Genomic DNA, 21184 nt, shown 5'->3' on the forward strand with positions numbered 1-21184 from the left:
TATATATATAAAAGCTATATAATTTACAAGAAATTGCTTAGATATAAAATTAAAAAAAGAAATAGGTCAGGCCCACATAGGCTCGGGACCGGCCCACTTAGCCCGGAACCATTAGTTCGTGGTCCCGTTCCTAGTCCGGTTACCTCCAAAAGCCCACAAAGCCCGGGATTATTTAAGCCCGGCCCACGAAGCCCGGGCCCACACAGGACCGGCCCGTTTGCCACCCTTAAGCCCAAACAAGCAAATTATTGAACAGATGCCGAACGACAAAATAATTGAATTGAAAGAAACGAATGGGACTATATCAAATTTATTTGTAATCACATCAAATTTTTCTATTTTAAAAAATCGAAAAATAAGAAGTCAAATTGAAATTTGGTAAAAATGAATTGTACTGAACAATGAACATCATTGCTTGCGTTGGGAGATAACATTATTGGTTCCGACACAAGTTTCATTTAAAAAAAAAAAAGTTAAAACAGAGAGATACTCACGAGTCGTGAGCTTTTTCGTTTTTCTTTTTCTGTGGAGAAAGTAGAAAGTTAAAGTTAAAAAAGAAAAATAAAAAGAAAGGGGATTAAAACAGAACAGCAATGAATATAAGCACAAAAACGAATGACATGCATATTCCTCCTGAGGCGGACTTCGGCGATAATTCCGAATGCATATGAGTATATATATTTTACTTGGAACCCTTAAATCAAGAGTCAAGTGGGGCACAGATTGAGCAATCCGTTCATGTGACCCCGACACCTTTAAATTCTGGGTTCGCCTCTTTATTCTGTGCGATAACTCTGAGAAGATGCTTCCTTTTTGGAGGCGGCTGAGTTGGAATGATTGAGAGAAACAAAAACCTATGTGGACCATTTTCTAGCTCCACTCCATTCACTGATACACATTTCACATGAATTACTATGTTTTCAAAGATTCTATGTCAAGACAACACATGATTTCAGATGGGATAGGTTGATTCAGATATGAAAAACCCAGCTGCTATGTGGACCATTTTCAGCCGTATCTCTGACTCCGCTCCTGCACATTTATCCCATATCTCTGGCTTCAGTCCTACACATTTAACTCATATCACTGGCTCCAATCCTACACATTTAACCCATATCTCTGGCTCCACTCCTACACATTTAACCCATATCTCTGGCTCCACTCCTACACATTTCACTTTTCTGCTTTGCTATAAACATCTATAGCCTGATTAGAGAGACATACAAGTCTTTTCTATCTGTTGTGTGTGTGACTAAAACAAGAAAAGGCCCAAAATGGAAAACAATGCTGTTGAAGTTCCTAAAGGCAAACAACAAGACATTCCTCTACTGACCCCTTATACTATGGGAATTTTTCAGTTATCTCATAGGTATTCTTCTTCCAGATACATTCCCATATTCTCCTCTCTTTTTTTTTTTTTTTTTTTTTCATATTTTGTTCATCATTTGAGTTTTGATGTTTGATTATTTGATTATTCATACTGCGAGATATCCATATGGTTATGTTGTTCATCTTTTTGCTGTTAAAGGTTTCTGAAATTTGCAAATTTAAAGATACATATATGAGATTTAGAAGCAACTTCACTAATTCTCGTCCAGAATATTGGCTGACCCGTACCCAAGGGTGTGGCCTAGTGTTCAATGAAGTATGTTTAGAACCATGAGGTCTTAGGTTCGATTCCTAGCGGAGATAAATAACACTAGATGATTTCGTCCATCCGTCCAAGCCTTGGTGGATAAAGTTATTTGGTACCTGTTGCTGGTGGAGGTAGCAATTGGGGTGCGCGCAAGCTGGCCCAGACACTATGGTTATTAAAAACAAATACCAGCTAACCCACCCCCACCCTCACCCACCCGTAAAACAAAAAGAAAAGAAAAATGTGGCAACTTTTATTAAGCCACTCTTTAATTTGGTTAAAACTTGTAAGTCCAATTGCAACTAATGGAGATGAACTTCTCTTCCGTTAGCCTTTTTGTTCTGGTGATGAGTTTTATATTTGGTGGTTAGCTCTTAGCTGATATTCCCACTTGATTCAAATTCTTAATGAGCGAGTGCAGAATACAGCGGTGGCAGTTACTTGTGTTAATATATGGATGATTGAGTTAACTATCTCATCCTTATTTGCAATTTTTAGCATTGAGTTTAGACATACTATTATTGCACTCTACATGTTTTCTAGAGTGGTGTTGGCACCATTGACAAGGCAGAGATCTTATGGCAATGTTCCTCAGCCACATGCTATCCTTTATTACTCACAAAGAACAACAAAAGGTGGTCTTCTAATAGCAGAGGCCACAGTAATTTCTGACACTGCCCAAGGGTAACCTTAGTTCCCACAATTTTCCAAGTTTATAGTTGCAGTTCACTAACAAATACACTTTCTAAATACTGCTGAAATGTCTTTTTATTGAAGGTACAAAGATACACCTGGTATATGGACAAAGGAGCAAGTTGAGGCCTGGAAACCAATTGTAAATGCAGTCCATGCCAAAGGAGGAGTATTTTTTTGCCAAATTTGGCATGTTGGGAGAGTTTCCCACAAAGGTAATTGACTTTGCTACCATAATTTAATCATTTTATCAAATCATCTGAAGCTTTGAGATAACTGTCTCACTAAATGTAAACTTTTGTGCTTCTTAACTTGACTCCTTTTGTTCAGATTTTCAGCCCAATGGACAGGCTCCTATTTCCTGCACAGACAAGCCATTAACACCTCAAATTCGTGCGAATAGCGGGGATGTTGCACAATATACACCACCACGACGGCTGAAGACAGATGAAATTCCTCATATTGTTAACGATTTTCGGCTTGCTGCTAAAAATGCCATTGAAGCTGGTAAGAGTTTCTGGTCAAGTTTACTGCTCTTTGGAAAGCCGCTTCAATCTGATATCCTGGACTAGAAAATTATTGTTACATATTTTGCTGTATGTGTGAGACGAATACTATCTTGAAAGAAAAGACGACAAAAGAAACAAAGTCAGCAAGTGCTAAAATGGATACCGAGTTCCCAAGAATTAGAAGTATGCATAAGAGGAGCTGAACATGTCACCGTTTGAGTCATTCTGGACTTGTATGGTGCTTCTTGTGTTGTATAAAAATTTTTTGCATATATAATGTTTATCTCAACCATTTGGCAAACTTGGTAAAATAGGATAACCTTTTAGTATGTACTATGTAAGAAGAAGTTAACTTATCTTTCAAATAAGTATATTCGTCTTATGTTGCGTATATATTGAGTGTGCTTCCCCATCTTTCAGCTGGTGCAACTGCCGGATCTAAACAGTGGGTTGAAACTTAGGCTGTAAACAATACAACAGAAAAACAAGAAAAAAAATTGTACTGATTGCAACATAATGTGTGTGAACAGTGTGACATGTGCCATCTAAGTGACATTTCAGTGATGCTCTTCAGTGAATAACCAGAATAAGTCACTTTTCAGTTATGTCCCCTGTGGTTTCCTTGGAATCAAGAAAAGAAAATTAGATATAGGTGCTTTGTTAAATTGATTACATGGTGAGTTGATTAGAAGTGATGTATAACCCTTGCTTTGAATCTGTCCTTGTGCTGTCACATCAGTATTGCCGTCAAATTAACACCCTCCCTTGAACTAACTTCACTTATAATTGTAGGATTTGATGGGGTTGAGATCCATGGAGCTCATGGCTATCTAATTGACCAGTTTATGAAAGACCAAGTCAATGATCGAACAGACCAATATGGAGGGTCTTTAGAGAACCGTTGTAGATTTGCACTCGAAGTAGTTGAAGCAGTTGTAAATGAGATAGGAGCTGACAGAGTGGGAATAAGGCTTTCACCATTTGCAAGCTACATGGAATCAGGAGACTCAAACCCGAGCGCTTTGGGACTTTACATGGCTGAATCCTTGAATAAGTATGGCATTGCTTACTGCCACATGGTTGAGCCGAGGATGAAAACAGTTGGAGAGAAAACTGAATGTACTGAAAGCCTTGTACCAATGAGGAAGGCATTCAAAGGTACTTTTATGGTAGCTGGTGGTTATGATAGAGGAGATGGAAACGAAGCTGTGGTTGAAGACCGAGCTGATCTTGTTGCGTATGGACGTGTATTCTTAGCTAATCCAGATTTACCTAGGCGATTTGAGCTCGATGCACCTCTCAACAAGTATAACAGGGAGACATTCTATACATCTGATCCTGTTGTTGGTTATACTGACTATCCATTTCTAGAAACCACAACATGATGTTAAGGAAGCATAGGATAACCTTTTTCCCCTCTTTTATTTTTTTTATTTTTTTTTGTGCGTGTGTGTGTGTGTGTTGGTTGTTGGCGGAGAGGGGTTCACCAGATGCTTCATGTTGTCTCACATAATAAGTTATCTATCGATAACGATCACTAGCATTTTATGCAGTTGAATTCTGTATGGTTTTTACATGTTTCCGATGATCTGTTGTATCTTTGCTATCGAGTGAGAACTTAAAACCAACTCAACTCCAACAGTAATTCGACTCCGAGCAACAACAGCAACAACAACAACCCAGTGAATTCCACAAGTGAGGTCTTGGGAGGGTAGTATGTACGCAGGCCTTACCCCTACCCCGAAGGAGTAGAGAGGCTGTTTACGGAAGGCCCTCGACTCTGAGCGAATATACATATTAAATAACTAGCAAGAGAGAAACCTACTTCCGCTCCAAATTTACTCAAAATAAAAATGGAAGGCATACTCTTAAATTCAAGGAATGAAATTTATATTCGTAAGAGAGAACTTCTATATAATCATGTCTCCCCATGATTCATTATCTCCAAACATTTTATTTTCTTGTTTTGATGGAGCAAGAGAACCTTGCCCCATCACCAAAACCAACCCAATATGGAGGAACTGAGTGGGATCTCACTTATATGTGGATTGAATAATATTATGTGTTAATGTGAGGAAAATGAAAATAATAGTCCACCTTGCTTACCATCTTTTGGGCAGAAATAAATGGCCAGTGAGTATTAAAATATTTCCAACTATTGTTTAACTATGTATTAAGATATGTCAGGTCAGCGAGTTTACGTGCCTAAGTTTGGAGACAATAGACGGAGAATCCTGAAGGAGGGTAATGACATAATGTGAAGCAGTCATCCCGGACAACATTGCACTATAGTCTTGGTTGAGTCAGTCTACTATTAGTCGCGCATACGAGATGACATAGAGTGCTATATTCAAACTTGTCTTGTGTGCCAATAGGAGAAGGTTAAATAACAACGGCCTAGGCCCTGGAGGATTGTTTGGAGCCACTGCCGGTTGTAGAGCATCTATGGGAAAGCATAACTATGGATGCTCTCACTTATCCAAGGAAGTCTGATGGTTACGGATAGGGGTGTGCATTCGAATCGGTTTATCGATAAATCGAATCGATTATTTGTTATCGGTTTATCGATATCGGTTTAGCGATTTATCGATTTCGATTTCGAAATTTTCCTTATCGAGTTATCGATTTCGATTTTGTCCTCTTCGGTTATCGGTTTATCGATAAACCGATAAGATATACTAAAAAGACAAATATACCTTATTCTATAATACCCTTTCCTTTACCCTAAGTCCCTAACCTTACTTCCATCATCGATATAATCACCACCAATCCAGCTTATCTCCACCACCTTCCTCACACCACTGCTCCAGCTTATCTCCACCACTGATCTCACTATCACTGATTCACCATATTAATTTCCATAAGTAAATCTTCGTCTCTCTCTCAAAACACACTTAAATCTCTACCCTAAAATCAAATCGAGACCAACAACCATCCCTTGCGAATAGGAAATTTATAGAAATAATTTTTCTTTGCCTAAAACATCTCCACCACTACCTCTGACCGTTGATAATTTTATTATCTTCCGTGTTACTTCCATCCTCTTATATAAAAGTCATGCAATTCTAGATCTATAAGGAATTATAGCAAATACTTGGCTAGTGATATCTATCGGCCATAGTTGTGATCACATAAAGGCTCCGGTGACCTTCCCTTATATGTTGTATAATAGTATAAAAAGTGTATATATGATTCTACGATGAATAAAAAGTGTAACTAGTGTAAAATGTGTAAAAAAAAAAAGTCCCTAACCCTATTATTTCCTCTACCCATTCTTCAGCGCCGCTTTTACCTTTCTCCCTCTCTCCAGCGAACTGCAAACCCGCTTTTACCTTTCTCCTTTCGTCTTATTTTAGCTTCCTTTTGTCCATATTAGTTAGGCGTGCTTATAGCGATATACTTTCCGTGGAATCCCGCAAATTTTCTTATTGGTGTAATCGATAACGGAATCGATAAGCCCCAAAAATCGATAAATCGAAATCGAAAAAATCGAAACCTTATTGAAACGATAACGATAAGCATATGTACAAATCCTTAATCGATAAATAATTATCGATAAGGGTCAAAATCGAATGCACACCCCTTGTTACAGACTATTATTGTGGTCATAGATAGATTTTGTATGTGTTGGGGCTTACCAAGACATATCATTATCGAAACTTTTGGAGAGAGTTATTTGACATCTGTGGCATGGAGCTGCACTTGTCTACTAGTTTTTACTCGTGTACGGATGGACAAATGGATCGAGTCAATGCCTTATTGGAGTGACACCTGAGGCATTATATGAGCACGCATAGATTATGCAAGGCTCTTAGACATAGCCTAATTCTCTTATAACTTGCAACAGAGTTAGTCCGCGGGGCGAACACCATCTGAGATAGCCACAGGACAGTAACACAAACTCCACATTCACTCCCTGTAGCGAGGGGAAGAGTTTGAGGGCTTATCATATGGCAAAAAGATGGGAGGAACAGCTTGACACTACAAAGTCTTACTTGGACGAGGCAACTAAGCGGATGAAGAAGTTTATAGACTGCAAGCAACATCCCACAAACTATAGAATTAGGGACATGGTTATGGAAAAGTTATCCCGAAATAGTCCAAGGTGCTGCGGTGCATGAATCAAAATTTGATTCGCAAGTATGAGCGGTTGTTTAGGATCCTTGCCAAGGTGGGCAAGATCTCACACAAGCTTGACATGCCATCACATCTTAAGATCTACTCTTTTTTCTATGCCAGCATGCTTAAATTGTACCATGATGACAAGGATGATTCGAGTAAGGGCGTCAAGTCGAGCGCTTATTATATCACCGCCTTGCATGATCGAGAGATTAAGGCTATCATTAATTACGAGGCAAGGCGGAAACAAGGCTTCAATTGGCTATCATTAATTACGAGGCAAGGCGGAAACAAGGTTTCAATCCACCGCAATGTTACTCCTTCATTGGAAGGGACAGTCACTGAAAGAGGCCATATGGGAGCATTATGAAGACTTATGGGAATTCAAAGACAAGATCCGAGAATTCATGCAACAGAATTGCACTGAAGTCGTCATGACCCGCCATATCCTCATATCATCATGCCACATAGGGACCATTTAGCACATATTTATGCCATATGGGAGCCTTACATAGAATTATAGAGAAAGCCCTTATCTTGTAAATATTAAGGACTTGTACAATCATTGTTATTTATCATCTAACCCCTAAATAACCAGTATATATAGGGGCTATTCATTTATAGCTCATCAAGCAAATCTTTCAAGTTCTCTACAATACAAAAGCTTCCTTTAGCAAATTTCTCGTCTTTCTTATCTGACATTTTCTTAGTGGTTTTGAGTGTAGTGTTTTAGGCTGACTTCGCATAGCAAGGTCGTGAGCAAGTTGTGCAAGAGCGTGAGCAAGTTGTGCAAGAGCGTGAGCAAGTTGTCAAGTGCTGCACGCGCGCTTAGCTTAAGACTAAGGACGTGACATTTTTCTATAAAGGTCGTGGTTTTTTTTTTTTCGGGACCCTATTGAAATGTGCATATAACACTCTTGACTTAATATAGTTGGTTGTCTTTTCTTTCCAATTAAAGTTTGTTCCTCTTTATGTTGCCATAACCTAAATTCATCGCAATTGTCACTTATATATCTTCAAAGGCAACTCCAGATTGGGTAGTTACTGTCCTGATGCACCAGGAACTCTCAATTCGATATTTAGTTTTCATTACATCCCTCCAAATTGAAGGCATTTACTCTGTGTATAATTTTTCAAAAACCACTGATGCTTATTATGCAGTTCCCTTACCATCAGAGAATATCCTGTTATACCTCGCAGAAATCAGAAACAACTAATGCTTCTTATGCAGACTTCTAATCTAAGAGAGTATCCTGTGTTAGGTCAGTTAGTTCTGTCATTGCACTATATGCAAATTAAAATACAAGAACAATTACGCCTCAGTCCCAAACTAATCTGGGCCGGCTATATAACTCATCACCATCCATGCTGCTTTGTTAAGACACCCATCTAAAACTTCGATATTCAGTTCTTTAAAACACAACATATTTGAACCTGATAACATCTGTTTATAAAAATAATAAAAAACTAAAAGGGGCAGATCGTAAGTCACTGTTTTACTTCACAAGTCTAGGATTTGATACAGATATTTAAATTTCTTCAAAAGTCAATGAATTCAAACTTTTAATAGCCTGAGTAATCTGAGAATCTAAGATTTGATAGACTAAAATTCAGCAAGTAGGAGATAAATTACATAGATTACAAAAGCTGGATAAATCAGATCCCACTAACCAACCGATATGATCCTCGCGCCCCCACCCACCTCCCAAAATCCACCCCAAATAGAATTGCTGCATCCACCTCCGAGGCAAGGCAACATATCCAACAAACAATTAACCTTTACTGTCGAAAATATTGCTTTTCTGCAAACTTCAATAAGGCAAAGACTGGCTAAGGCTTCCACAGTTTCATGGTGCAGTCTTCTCCATATGTGGCAACAAGGTTTATATGAGGATGATGTGTAATACCAATAACTTCCTTTTCATGTACCTGCCAGGACACAGAGAGTATAATATAATGTTCAATCACTTTAATCTGTCCCCAACTAAAATGAGAATTTAAGTCTTAGAACCAATGCAAAGCCATATTTTAACACAGTACGCCGATAAAAGCATTAATAAAAGCAATGAATAACACCTGGTACATACAAGCTTAACCTCAGAGTTAAGAGCTTACCTTCATCAGATGCTCCAGTTTGCCTGATTGAAAACCAAAGCAGTACACATTTCTGTCGAAATGTACAAAACACCTCATCAACCCAAGATTTTTTCAATACAAAGTTCATAGGTATAATAGCAAGCACTTCATCAAGTTCATATAACTGATACACACATTGACAGTTAGAAAGAAAGGAAAAAGAAATATATCGGAACTCTACAACTAGCGAGCTCGAAGACAGCCAAAGGAGTTTCACATTAATTCCTTAGACTGCACATATATAATCCACCAGCTAAACTTAGTTGTAAAGACAACTCCAGATTAGAGATCCTTTTAAATCTAATAGAAGCAGGATGAGGAAATCATCATCTAATAGCATTGATACTCAAATTGCAATAGTGAGGAGGACTTAAATTTTGGTCATACCTGTCTTCGCCTACAGAGTAAATCCATTCACCTTTTGGTGATAGACAAGCAGCAAGAAAATCTCCACCTTCTCTTTTACCAGATGAGAAACTTTTAACAACCTACATCCAAAAATTGCAGGAATTTAACTCATGCATAGTTTGAGCTCTGTAAAATTCTGCAACGCGCAGTATATTTTTTTGATAAATACATTTACCATTATAATTACCTTATTTAACTTTTTATTAATAAAGATTAGTTCCATTTCTACAAGAATGTGTGCCTGATTGTTGGAAACCCCATTTTTCACCACTCTAGTCTGTTTTCCAACAAAATTAAGAGAGAATCTCCGGAAATTATCGATGCCAGCTCAACTACAATGCATAATTTGAATACTATTGTACTCATCCCACGTCCCTCTCCCTGCCTCTCTTATAAAGTGCGAAAGGTGACACTGCAAACAAATTCTTTTTGCTTCTATCAACACACACAGAGAGACACATAACAGTCACATGGATATAAAACTTCAGGAGATATTTAAATCATTACAATTCTTTTATCGTCATTCAGCCTATATGCATTTGGTCTTTTTGTAATCTGAAACCAACTACTATCCACACTTAAAAAGCAAACCATGACAAAGTAGAATCCAGCAAACTTTGGAAGTTGTCACTTGTCAGATATGGTTTACAGAGAATTGCTCAAAATATAAGCAAAAGGCCCAATATATTGTACAACACCAGACCATACCCAACCGTGAGCATATGAAATTATACATTTGACCTTCCCCCGCCAATAACACTGGTCTTGCTAGTCATTAAACCACCGGAGCATCATTAGTTTCAACGGAAATACGAATTAATGAAGTTCTCAGGAGGCATTATTAGTTCAAGGAAATATAAATGAAATTCTTATGGGGAATGGAGCAGAAGAGTGAAATGTTAGCACTAATGATTTCCCTGAAGTTTGTAAAAACACTTAAAACGGTATGCACTAATCACGTAAAATTCCTCAAATGGTAATAACAATTAAGATATTCATCATAATATACAACCCGCTTTTCATCTACCCTGTAACGTATAGGCAAAGTAATTACATATAATTAAACGACCAACAAAATAGAGCGGAGATTACAACACTAACACAACTATGATTACCTGTCCTTGAAGTGTCATGAGATAAATAGATGATGTCTTGTTACACACAATAATGTGGTCAGTATTCTTAGGGAAAAGATGGACAGAGTTCACAGATGCATCACCGCCCTGCAGAGGCAAAGATGGAAGCCACAAACGAGTTCAAAAACAATCATGTAAGTATCCTATGAAAATTAAAAAAACCAAGAAAAAGATAGTAATGCCCCAATGACAGTTGAATACCCTTAATGGAGGTGGTGGCCTAAATGTTTGTAGACACTCGGTTGTTTTCGAATCCCAGACCTGTTGTAGGTATCCCAGACAAATTACGGTCAAAGAACTATGTAGATATCAAAAGAATCTTAATGCAGATAACTACAACACATGTGTGTCTCAATCACGAGTTCTAGGTTGCAAGTAACTTACCTTCACTGAGCCATCACTAGATGCGGTAATGACTCGAGATCCATCACTAGTAAAGATAGCGTCATTAACGTAAGACGAGTGGCCGCGAAATTCTTTTAACAACTTTCCTGACTTCAGACCGTGAATTCTATTTGATAAAGCAAAGAGATATCAGTGAATGAAAGACATGAGTCTCCCAATCAAGACTGACAGCAATTAATTTCTATTAAAGGAGGCCCTTATCCTTTTCTTTTATTTCCTTCCACCGGTTTGCAGGAAGATAAAAGAAGGCGGTGATTGCATCTCTGAGGATATCTTTTAAGAGAAAGAGATCACAGTGACGAACATCCACTCACTGACATGCCATCAAAACAACAGAAAATGGCAAAAATAATAATAAAAAATAACCTTGCTGTGCTGTCAAATGATGTGCTTAAGATCTGAGTTCCATCTCGAGAGAAGACTATACTGGTGACACCCTGAGAGTGTGCACGTTCAAGACGGCGCAAGCACTGACCCGTCCTTATGCGCCAAACCTATCATGACAGTATTAAATGTAGAAACATCAGATATCAATAAACAGAGTTAAGATAACATAAAATACCAAAAGTGCAATGGGAAGCAGCAGGTGCAATAGCAAACACCGAGTGCTCACGAATGCTCTGTGCACAGCCCCAGACAGGAATCCTTTTGCCTCTTTTTTTTTCTTTTTGACAGAGCAATCACCTGAGCAGGTCATGATCACTTCCCATGGCAAATGAAAAGATAATAAATAATTCATACTTTCAACTCTACTCTAAATAATCATGTTAGGTCAAACTGGGACAATAAATAGAACAGCTTGAGTACTTTCTATGGCTAATTCTCACACGTTCAGACCATTAGAATATGTTCTTCACATGCATTGGAGTCAACTTAATACATCAGACATGGGATGGATCTCTTCTTTGTGAGTTGAAAAGTCTGTCCCCAAGTGCTGAACCTATTTGAAGTGAGGCAATATAGAAATCCAAACATACATGCATCTCTACAATGCAACTGCTCTAGAAGAAGAGACAGAAGGGACAAGGAACCAGTGATACCAAATTTAAGACTGGTAGATCATGCCAAGCTCTTCAGACACACTTCAGAAAAAGTTGCAGAGAAAATAATTAAAAAAACAGATAGGTATCAAATTAAACGCCTACCTTTATTTTTCCATCTTGAGACCCAGATGCAAGCATTTCCGAGTCTCTGCTGAAATCAACACAAAGGACAGCATCATCATGCATCATAAAGGTTTCCTACAGAAATATGCAGCATGTCAGCAAATATAAAGTGCCTTACAAGCATGAACAACACAAGTTCGAATATAGCTAATACAAATTTGAGTCCATTTACTATCCAGGTCCTCTTTTCAGATATCATTCAACCTTCTTCAGGAAAGCTTCCATCAAAGATTTTTTAAGCACCAAAAGTAATATGCAGGCGTGACAGTGATCATGGCAGATTAGTTTACTTAGAAAATTAGGACAAGTCAGACAACCAAGTATATACACAAAAATATAAATAGGAACTCACATCAGCCTGGTACTGGAGATCCTTCTTCAGTTTTCCACTTATGTGGTCCCAAACCTGGTGGACGGATGATACAACTGAGTTAACTCCCATTATCAACAAAGAAAACGAAGTCAGAGGATTTGTAGACTTACATACCTCAATAAATCCATCAACTGAACATGAGACGAGGAATTGCCCGTCTGGTGAGAACCTAGCACACTCTGGGTGACTTTTCTTCCCGAACTGCAGGAAAAACAAAATTAGTAAAATAAACATTTTATTGGATTTAAATCCCTACCCTCACCTTAAAGAAAAGGAGAAAAGGTTGAATGTAAATATGATACATTCAAAGAAATTGGTAAAAAACATCAGGAGTGTGCAACCACCATAACAATGCAAAAGGACAAAGCAATGATTCTGAAAGTTTATTCATCTGTACATATGAGAAACTATAACATATTCCTATTCCATGTGCATGACAATTGTTTCATGCAGTCAATAAAAAAGACTGCCCCAGGAGTTCATTGGTCTACTTTGTATTATCTTTGAGAAAGATGAAAAGAAGCTGGAACCTAAACGTGAAAAATAAGTGTGACCGCGTCAGGGAAGTTAGACTATCAGGCACAAATAAGCAGTCATAGTTTTGAAGGCAACCTCACTGACTGCCAGATAACTAAAGCATGGCAAATGAGAGGAAAATTTTCTCAAGCTATTTTATGTTATTCCTATATCATGTCTATTTATTAATATACAACAAGTATGACTTACTACAAAGGAAATTGTCACCTTCAAGGAACCTCGTGCTTATCAGGAAATGCAAGAAGAAAGATTCTAAGGTTTCGCCTCTTGTTTTTATTTATTTTTAAAAAAGAAAACCAAAAAAATCCATGTGCCCAACTGCTACATACAGAAAAGAATTTTCTGTTTTGCAAGTTACCAAATCAAGGGATACAAGGGAAACAATAAGAGGCATCCATTCAGCACAAAAATGGATAGTATCCTTTGTAAATTCTGAAATTTTGCATTTCATCTATTTCTCTCAACAGCAGAGGCGGATCCAGGATTTAAATTTGATATGTTTGACCTTTAAAGTTCTTAGCACTAAACTCATTGTACTATTATCGGTTCAGATCTAAAATTTGTTGAAATTTTAGTGGGTTTTCACAGATATATCAATGGTCTGCGTCGAAAGTACTGGGCAGATGAACCCATTGCCTTAGAGCTGCATCCGTCACTGCCCAATGGCCCACTCTCAATATTGCATCCCCTTTATTCAACATCTTATAAACTGTTATTTCTTATACAACCTCCTCCATGGCTCCACCCTGCTCCTACTGGAGAAGCTAAGCCACCTTAAATATCACCTCACATCTCACATCATGTTTTCCTTGCCTCCAACTGAAGCTGCTAAGTCCAGATTGGGCTTGTGCTTCATTATCACACAGAAATGGGTTTCACTTTGAGATACATATCAGCTTGCTGCAGTAGGATTTTGCATCTTGGACCTACATTTGTTACTTATTTTTTGTACTTATTTTAGGTTAGATGATAAAAGAAAACCCGAGAAGGAAAAGAAGAAAACATTGAACTGACGGCATCACCAGAAAATAAAAACAGATGGCTGAAATATTTTCAATTTTCATTTAAGCTCTACCGAAAAGAATTTTCTCGATTTAAGTAAAACTTGATTAGAATTCAGATTAAGTTTCTTTCATATACGTCATTATTCTGGCCAAACACCATGGAGTAAAACCTGCAAAGACCCTATACTGAAACGCAACCTTGAGAGAAAGAAAAAAAACAGGGAAAGGGATAAGGTAAAATAGCAAGGGTATACATATCTTAATGAGAAGCCAAATGGAATAAATGCACATCCACACAGGAAAATATAAAGGAAAATAAACAATGACAATGATCACAAGAAAAGAGACTCAAGAAAGTACAGCATGACGCTGCTTAACTATTTATTTTGTAAGATGAAGAGAGTGAAATCAAAACATGGGTGGATGGGGAGCTGGGATCAAAGAAGAGACACTCCTTTTTTTTAATTGCTGAAGAACAACAACAACAACAACAGACCCAGTGTAATTGCTGAAGATCAAAGAAAGAAAACTTAAATAAATTGAATTGCCCGTGTCCGCTATATTTCACATAAGCAATTGTCTGACCACATCTAATCTTCTAGGTTTTACCAGAAAACGAAATGTGAAAAAGTGAAAAGTAAAAGTATAGACCAATCTCTACCGGCAAATTTGCAGAAAGATAGAAAAATACTCTTTAATACTGAAAACTACAGTAAGTCAGTAATTTCTTTTTGCCCACAATAAACAGAGAGAGAGCAGTGACGAAAAGCTGATCGTGCAGTGATATCTGAACCTACATGCACAGAAACTGAAAGAATGGAAAAAATTCCAGGGATTTCAGAAAATTTAATCGCAAAACAACATGAGGTATTTGATGAAACCAAATAACCACCAAAACACACAATTGCATGTTTTCATCTAAAAACAAAATGAATTTGACAAGCTGAACTGAGATAACACAACCAACCTTAATAGTGTGCCCAAGAGTTGTTGGATACATATCTTCTTCATCTTGTTTTATGGCAGCTGTTCCTCGGAATAAGTCAAATTGAGTACCAGGTGGAAGTAGACCTGAAATGAGATAGAAAAAAATGATATACGCAAAAAGGAATCATATTGGCATGCTAGTAAAGGAATTAATTCTAAACAACGTTTGGATATAGTGATATTTGTGCCATAGATCAACCACGAAAATCCTAAAATTAAATGTCACTTAACACAAGATAAAAGAAAAAGTATTATTCTATCCTTCTTTGAGCAACATATGTGCTTTCACCCAGTATTGGTATGTCAAGATAGGATAAAGTGTGCAAATTGTTTCAAGATAAAAAATTGGCTCTGGAGCTGATGAGCTACTAAAACCATAGGCAAGAAGATGCAGTCTATCAGTTCTTGCATTTTTTGCTGCTCCTTGTGTTGTTTGTTACAATACTTCTTATTCACTCATATAAGTAACATATATCAATGTTTCAGAGCAAAAATTAGTCCAAGGATTTGAAATAACGAAGGATCTAGAACCCATGAGCTCCTGAGAACTAAAACCTGCCTCCCCAAAAGTGAAATAAAGAGGCAGAGAGTATTCATCAATAATCGATACTGGTGTGTAATGTAGGACCCAAAATTCACCATTCCCACCAACATATAACAAATATTTAAAATTTGAGGTCATTGATAAAGCCTGTAGTTTGCTCTATCTTAACAATTGCAAAGTGCTCGTAAGTCACTTATTACAAAAATGCAAAGTGCTTGTCAGTCTGATGTTAACTTTCAATCTGAAAAATGTATCCAGTAATATAAAGGGGAGAAAACATGTATTGATAATTATAAATCTCACCTTGATGCTGCTGCCACTTCAGGGCCTGACCGATCAAAGCCATAAGTCGTGAAGGTGGAACAACAGAAACCTCTTGAGAGAGTGCTGAAATACAGCCAAGGAAAATATATTATAATCCAGAGTACAGATAATAATATGCCTCAGCATATATAAATGACATTATGAAGCTCGCCACAGATTCAGATCCAACAGTATCACCTGCATTCTCATCCCATTTATCCTAACTTTCACAGCATTTGTGTATTGGTGCAGTTGTACAAATGATAAGAAACAGTAAAAAGTAAGTACTGTAAAATGAAGAGCTACGAGTATGTAACTCCGAGCAAATCTAAGTTTGAATTCATCATCAGATGAATCTTAGGATTTGGATACGGATAAGGGTACCCTGTACGGTCCTCATAGATTTGGTCAAGTAGTAAGAACCATCGACTGATGTGTGGGTCAGGTGCACGTCACGGGTTCAAACCCAGCAGTAAACCAAAGCCTGGTATTAAATGGAGAAGGGTAGAGGGCGAGCCCATTGTCCATCAATTTCAAGCCGTGCAGTAGTGGCCCTCAGAGATATCTCGATTATCAAAAAAGAAAAAAAAGGATATAGGTGTCTTCTGCCACCGTACATTTACCAAGATATATTCTTAAAACTAACTCCTCAGTTTCATGTGGAACAGACCAAAACTGACTGCAAATAATCCTCACTAAATATGTGTATTATCAGGTTTATGTATAAAGCTGCAGAAACTGAAACAATGGCAACCTTGTGCAATTTGTGCACGCCTCTTTTCTTTGGTTGAATCTGCATAAGCCTGCAGAAATAATATTTGAATGCAACGTCAAAAGCCACACTAGCTTGTCCACATAATATTTGAATGCAACATCAAAAGCCAAACTCAGCATATATTCAGGCCAAAGTTAACAAGACACAACTTTGCGGAGTGGGGACCAACGAATTTAGAGAAGCCTAACATAGTTTTTTCGTAAATATACGATATTTTTCCCATCACAGAGCAAATCCATTTGAAGGGCATTGCAAACTAAACTAGAGGACAACCTACGAGGGTATTCAAAAAAACCAAGAATGCTTTTTCTTTTTTTTTTTCTTTGTTTTTGATAAGGGCAAGAATGCTTTTTCTTTCTCTATATCTTTTTTTTTCTTGGTTAAATCTCACCAGTTCTTTGACGGCTATGATTCACAGAAGAAAAAAAAGACCAAAGAAATTTAATCATTCTCTTAAAGAATGATACTAACCTCATGTGGATCAAAGTAAGTCCGGACTAGCAGATGTTCAAGCCTCAGATATCTTTCTGGTTGCTCCTGTTTAATGACACCCATCACGTTTGTTTGTCTTAAAATAGCCCGTGCAGTATCCATCTCCCGAAGTTCAATCATTTCCAAAACTATCTATCAGATAAGGAAAGCAGTTAAGAGCACAATTTGATACCAAAACGAAAGCAAAAGAGGTGACTAAGTACTTCGGGGGGAAAAATAGGCAAGGAAAAGATACATTTATAATTGATGATTTCTTTTGTTCTTATAATCTTTGAAGCTCATCCTAATTCAGCACCTTACTAAAAGAAGCATGACGCTGAACTCTAAGTTCTATCTTGTGCAAGTACGCAGCAGAGACTCTGTAATGAGCCTGATGCCACGTTAGCGATAGGCATCACTATAAGAAAGAATGGAGCATGCAAAACATTAATTATATGCAGATCCTAAAGGTTTTAGCAAAAGCACAAATCCCTTCATTATATTAGAATGTTAAGTGTTGTGGAGAGAGTTATTATGTGAGAAGTGATAACTTCTAGACAAATATCAAAGGTACATTGTGCTTTACACTTATAAGTGTCTTATCTTCACCAATTATTAAGTTATCAATACACTTTCTCTTCTACTTCGCACTTGAAATCATAGTCTGTATAATTTTTGACAGACTCTTAACTTCTGCCTACCTGGTAGCAAGCTTATGATGTCTGTCCATCTAAGTTTTTCTTTATATAGTTTTACTATTCTTGCCACTTTCCTGTGCCTGTTACAGTTGGCACTAATCCCATTACAGGAACCATCCAATAGTGCCATGCCTATTTCAACTGACCGTTCTGAGAGCATTACACCTCTTTCTGATGGCTGTTCTGGCAACAATGTCCCTCTTTCAAGTGACAGTGTGCAACATCAAGCTTCTTTTCCTGTGACTGTTTGGCAATAGCGCTCAATTCATGTAACCATTCGGTGACACCACCACTGTTTGGCAAGTATTCGGCCATTCTTCCAGCTATTCTGGTCATTGTTTTGACCAGTTTTCAGGAAGAAAATTTTTTCCCCAAAAACCTTTCGTGTAACACTATTTATGTGGCTTTCCATGACCATCCACTATTTTGTTGATGGTTTACTTTTCTCTGTTTTCAAAATAAACAAACTCAAGTTGGCGTTCCTACCTTTGGGTTTGAGTGGGTGTGTAGAATATAGGAGTTTTAAGTTCTTAGATAGATGATGTCCCACATTGAACATATATTATGTGTATTATGTTTTTACTTTATAAATAGGTGAGCCGTGAGACGGGTATTCAATAAATTATCAAGCAACCAACATATCTTTCTCTTCATTTTTCCTCTCAACCCATTTGACACCTCGAGATAAAATTCAAATTGAACAATGAAGAATGTCCGCACGCAAAACTGCCATTTTTTACTTTGAATGCATGAAATGATAAAACGTATAAGATATCAATAGAGGACCTTCATCTTCATTGTATAAGATATCAATAGAGGACCTTCATCTCTACCTATTCGATGTTTCATCCATTTTAGGTTCTATTAATTGAGAGTTACCGGGTACCAATGCTGGTGGGAGGTAGCAAGTATCAGTGGAATAGTCAACGTGCGGAAGTTAGTGCGGACACCACCATCAAAAAACAATTATTAATTTTATAACAACTATATTCACAATGCGTGAACCTAAATGACTATGCATAAGTCACTCCTACTTGTGTGTAGAGGGGGAGCTAATAAGAGCGAAGGGGGCTCAATTGAATCCCCTTCATCAAAAAATTATCCTATGCAAATATGGTATAAAAAAAAAACTTTTCTGTTAAATTACTATATATAAACTGTTGAATCCCCTTGCATAAGGTAGTGGTAAAGGGGACCTTATCCCCCCAAAAAAAGTTAAGGTAATGGTAAAGGGGATTCAAAAATTGATTTAAATCACAAGTTCAAATCTCAACTATAACATTCTATAGTATTTTCTGAATCCCCTTATAAAAATTGCTGGCTCCGTCACTGCTGACAAGATCGGAGAGAAGGTGAATACCTGCTCATACAAATCCTCAAGTATATGTCTAGGAAGCTTAAGTTGTGCAACTTGAGGTAACACTGCATCCCATCTTCCACTATTAATATCAGCAACAAATGTTTCAAGACTGTCCACTGTATTCAGTGAAACTTGGCACTCATTTTGTAAAACCTGAAAACTTTGATGCAATGAATTCTCCTTGCAAAATTGAAGAACTATCTTAATTACACTGCAAGCAAAGAAAAACATATAATCATTATACACACAGTACTCGTAAAAACAAAAACATATACTTATATAATCAAAATTGGAACTTACTCTCGAGCTTCGATTTCAAGGGTAGAAGACATAGCTGAGTGTAAAACCCTAATTAAACCCCGCTTAGAAATTAGAATGTAAAACTTGAAAGAAAATTACAACATCTACAGAAGAGAGAAAGGGCGAGTGCAGGAGAGCGAGGGGTTATTGTTTTGCGGCAAGTTTTGTCTAATATTATAAACTGAAGAAAAGAAAAGAGGAAAATAGTTCCCCAACCCAATTATAATTTCAGTTTCGGTTTTTCTATTTAATTAAACTACGTTGAACCATTTTCCTTATAATTTCAGAAGAGAGAAAGGTTTGATTTTTTATTGTTTTGATAACCGTGGGTCAGCTTACACGCACTAGTTTGGGATTTGCATCTATACCCGCTTTTCGTGTTACGTTTTAATTTGTGTTCGCTTTGTAAAAAAAATTGCAAGTGTACCCGCTTTTTCGCATAACTTCAGCATACAGGGCTGAAGTAGCAAAGGCAATCACGCAAAACTTCAGCATTCTAGTAGACAGGCCTGAAGTAGCAAGTGTGATGAACCAAGTGTGCTGAAGTTTTTGTTTGTAATTGCTGAACTTAAGCATAGTAGTTGATGTTTTGTTCTCTATTTGCTGAAGTTTTTATTTGTAATTGCTGAAGTTTTTGTTTTCGTAACTGGTGAAGTTTTTGTTTTTGCAACTGACGAGCTGAAATTTTTGTTTTGTAACTGGCGAGAGCTGAAGTTTTTATTTTTGTAACTGGCGATTTTTGTTTTGTGACTGGCGAACTTTTTTTTAACTATGGCCAATTACACCAGCCAAGCCGCCCCAAAACTCAACGTCTCTGTATCGCCTAATTCTGAGCCTAATGATTGGGGAACGCTGCCTATGCAAACTATGTATAGTTCTGATGGTTGGGATTCTTATTCTTGGGGCTTCTTGGCTGAGGCTAATGAAATTGATGTTATGATTCATAATCCAGCTGTGGAGAAAGATCCAGCTTGTGGCCCACTCATTGATTTTGTTGCTCTTAAGGCTTTGAAAACACCCAAAAGACCAAAAGGTAAGTAGGCTACACTTAATTACTGCAGCTTTCGGATAGCGGGATCAAAATATTATTTATAATTTATTTTTAAATAATCTGATAAATATATTTATGGCAATCATCCCACGAACTGAAGTTACATAGCAGCACCAACAACAGCAAAAGAAAGAAGAAGAAGAAGAAGAAGAAGAAGAAGAAGAAGAAAACGAAGGAGGAGAAGGAGGAGGAGAAAGGGGGCTGAAGTTATTTAAAAAGTGGGTACAAGTTAAAAGTTTTAAAAAAAATGGGTATAGGTTAAATGGGGGCGACCAAATAGGGCGCTCTGTGCAATTTTTACCACTAGTTTCACGGATACTTGTAATCTGTTTACCCGTAAAACGGTACAGTTGAATTTGTATGTGGTTTATAAATAAGTGAATTGATTTGATCCAAAAATAATAGATGAATTAGACAAAATGTAAGACTTAGCCTTGAGATTGAAATGAATCAGCAGATATCTTAGTCCCAACTTCTAGAAGCAGTAAGAACAATATAAATAAGCAAGAAAGTAAAATGTTATTGAGCTTTTGATAGAGTATACTCCCTCCGGTCCAAAATAAGTGATTTTTT

General features: G+C 37.3%; 2 protein-coding genes across 3 annotated transcripts; one reads left to right on the forward strand and one right to left on the reverse strand.

Annotated features, from left to right (window-relative positions):
* Positions 632 to 4416, forward strand: LOC109223227 (12-oxophytodienoate reductase 1-like). Of its 2 annotated transcripts, XM_019387445.1 has the most exons (5): positions 632 to 1369; positions 2180 to 2320; positions 2414 to 2544; positions 2660 to 2836; positions 3631 to 4416. In XM_019387445.1, the coding sequence occupies exons 1-5, from the start codon at positions 1275 to 1277 to the stop codon at positions 4221 to 4223; spliced, it is 1137 nt and encodes a 378-aa protein (XP_019242990.1). In that variant the 5' UTR covers positions 632 to 1274; the 3' UTR covers positions 4224 to 4416. The 2 variants fall into 2 exon arrangements, with proteins under 2 accessions (XP_019242990.1, XP_019242991.1); XM_019387446.1 differs by lacking the exon at positions 2180 to 2320.
* Positions 8420 to 19795, reverse strand: LOC109223229 (suppressor of mec-8 and unc-52 protein homolog 1-like). Its single transcript, XM_019387448.1, has 16 exons — positions 19561 to 19795; positions 19261 to 19471; positions 17203 to 17355; positions 16711 to 16759; positions 15957 to 16040; positions 15090 to 15193; positions 12696 to 12782; positions 12561 to 12614; positions 12188 to 12283; positions 11409 to 11536; positions 11022 to 11148; positions 10839 to 10898; positions 10617 to 10724; positions 9481 to 9581; positions 9073 to 9124; positions 8420 to 8886 (listed from the first exon to the last, which is right to left on the reverse strand). Exons 1-16 carry the CDS (start codon positions 19590 to 19592, stop codon positions 8788 to 8790), a joined length of 1545 nt encoding a protein of 514 aa, XP_019242993.1. The 5' UTR covers positions 19593 to 19795; the 3' UTR covers positions 8420 to 8787.

The sequence above is a fragment of the Nicotiana attenuata genome, chromosome 3 (assembly GCF_001879085.1).
Source record: "Nicotiana attenuata strain UT chromosome 3, NIATTr2, whole genome shotgun sequence".
Classification (NCBI taxonomy): domain Eukaryota; kingdom Viridiplantae; phylum Streptophyta; class Magnoliopsida; order Solanales; family Solanaceae; genus Nicotiana; species Nicotiana attenuata.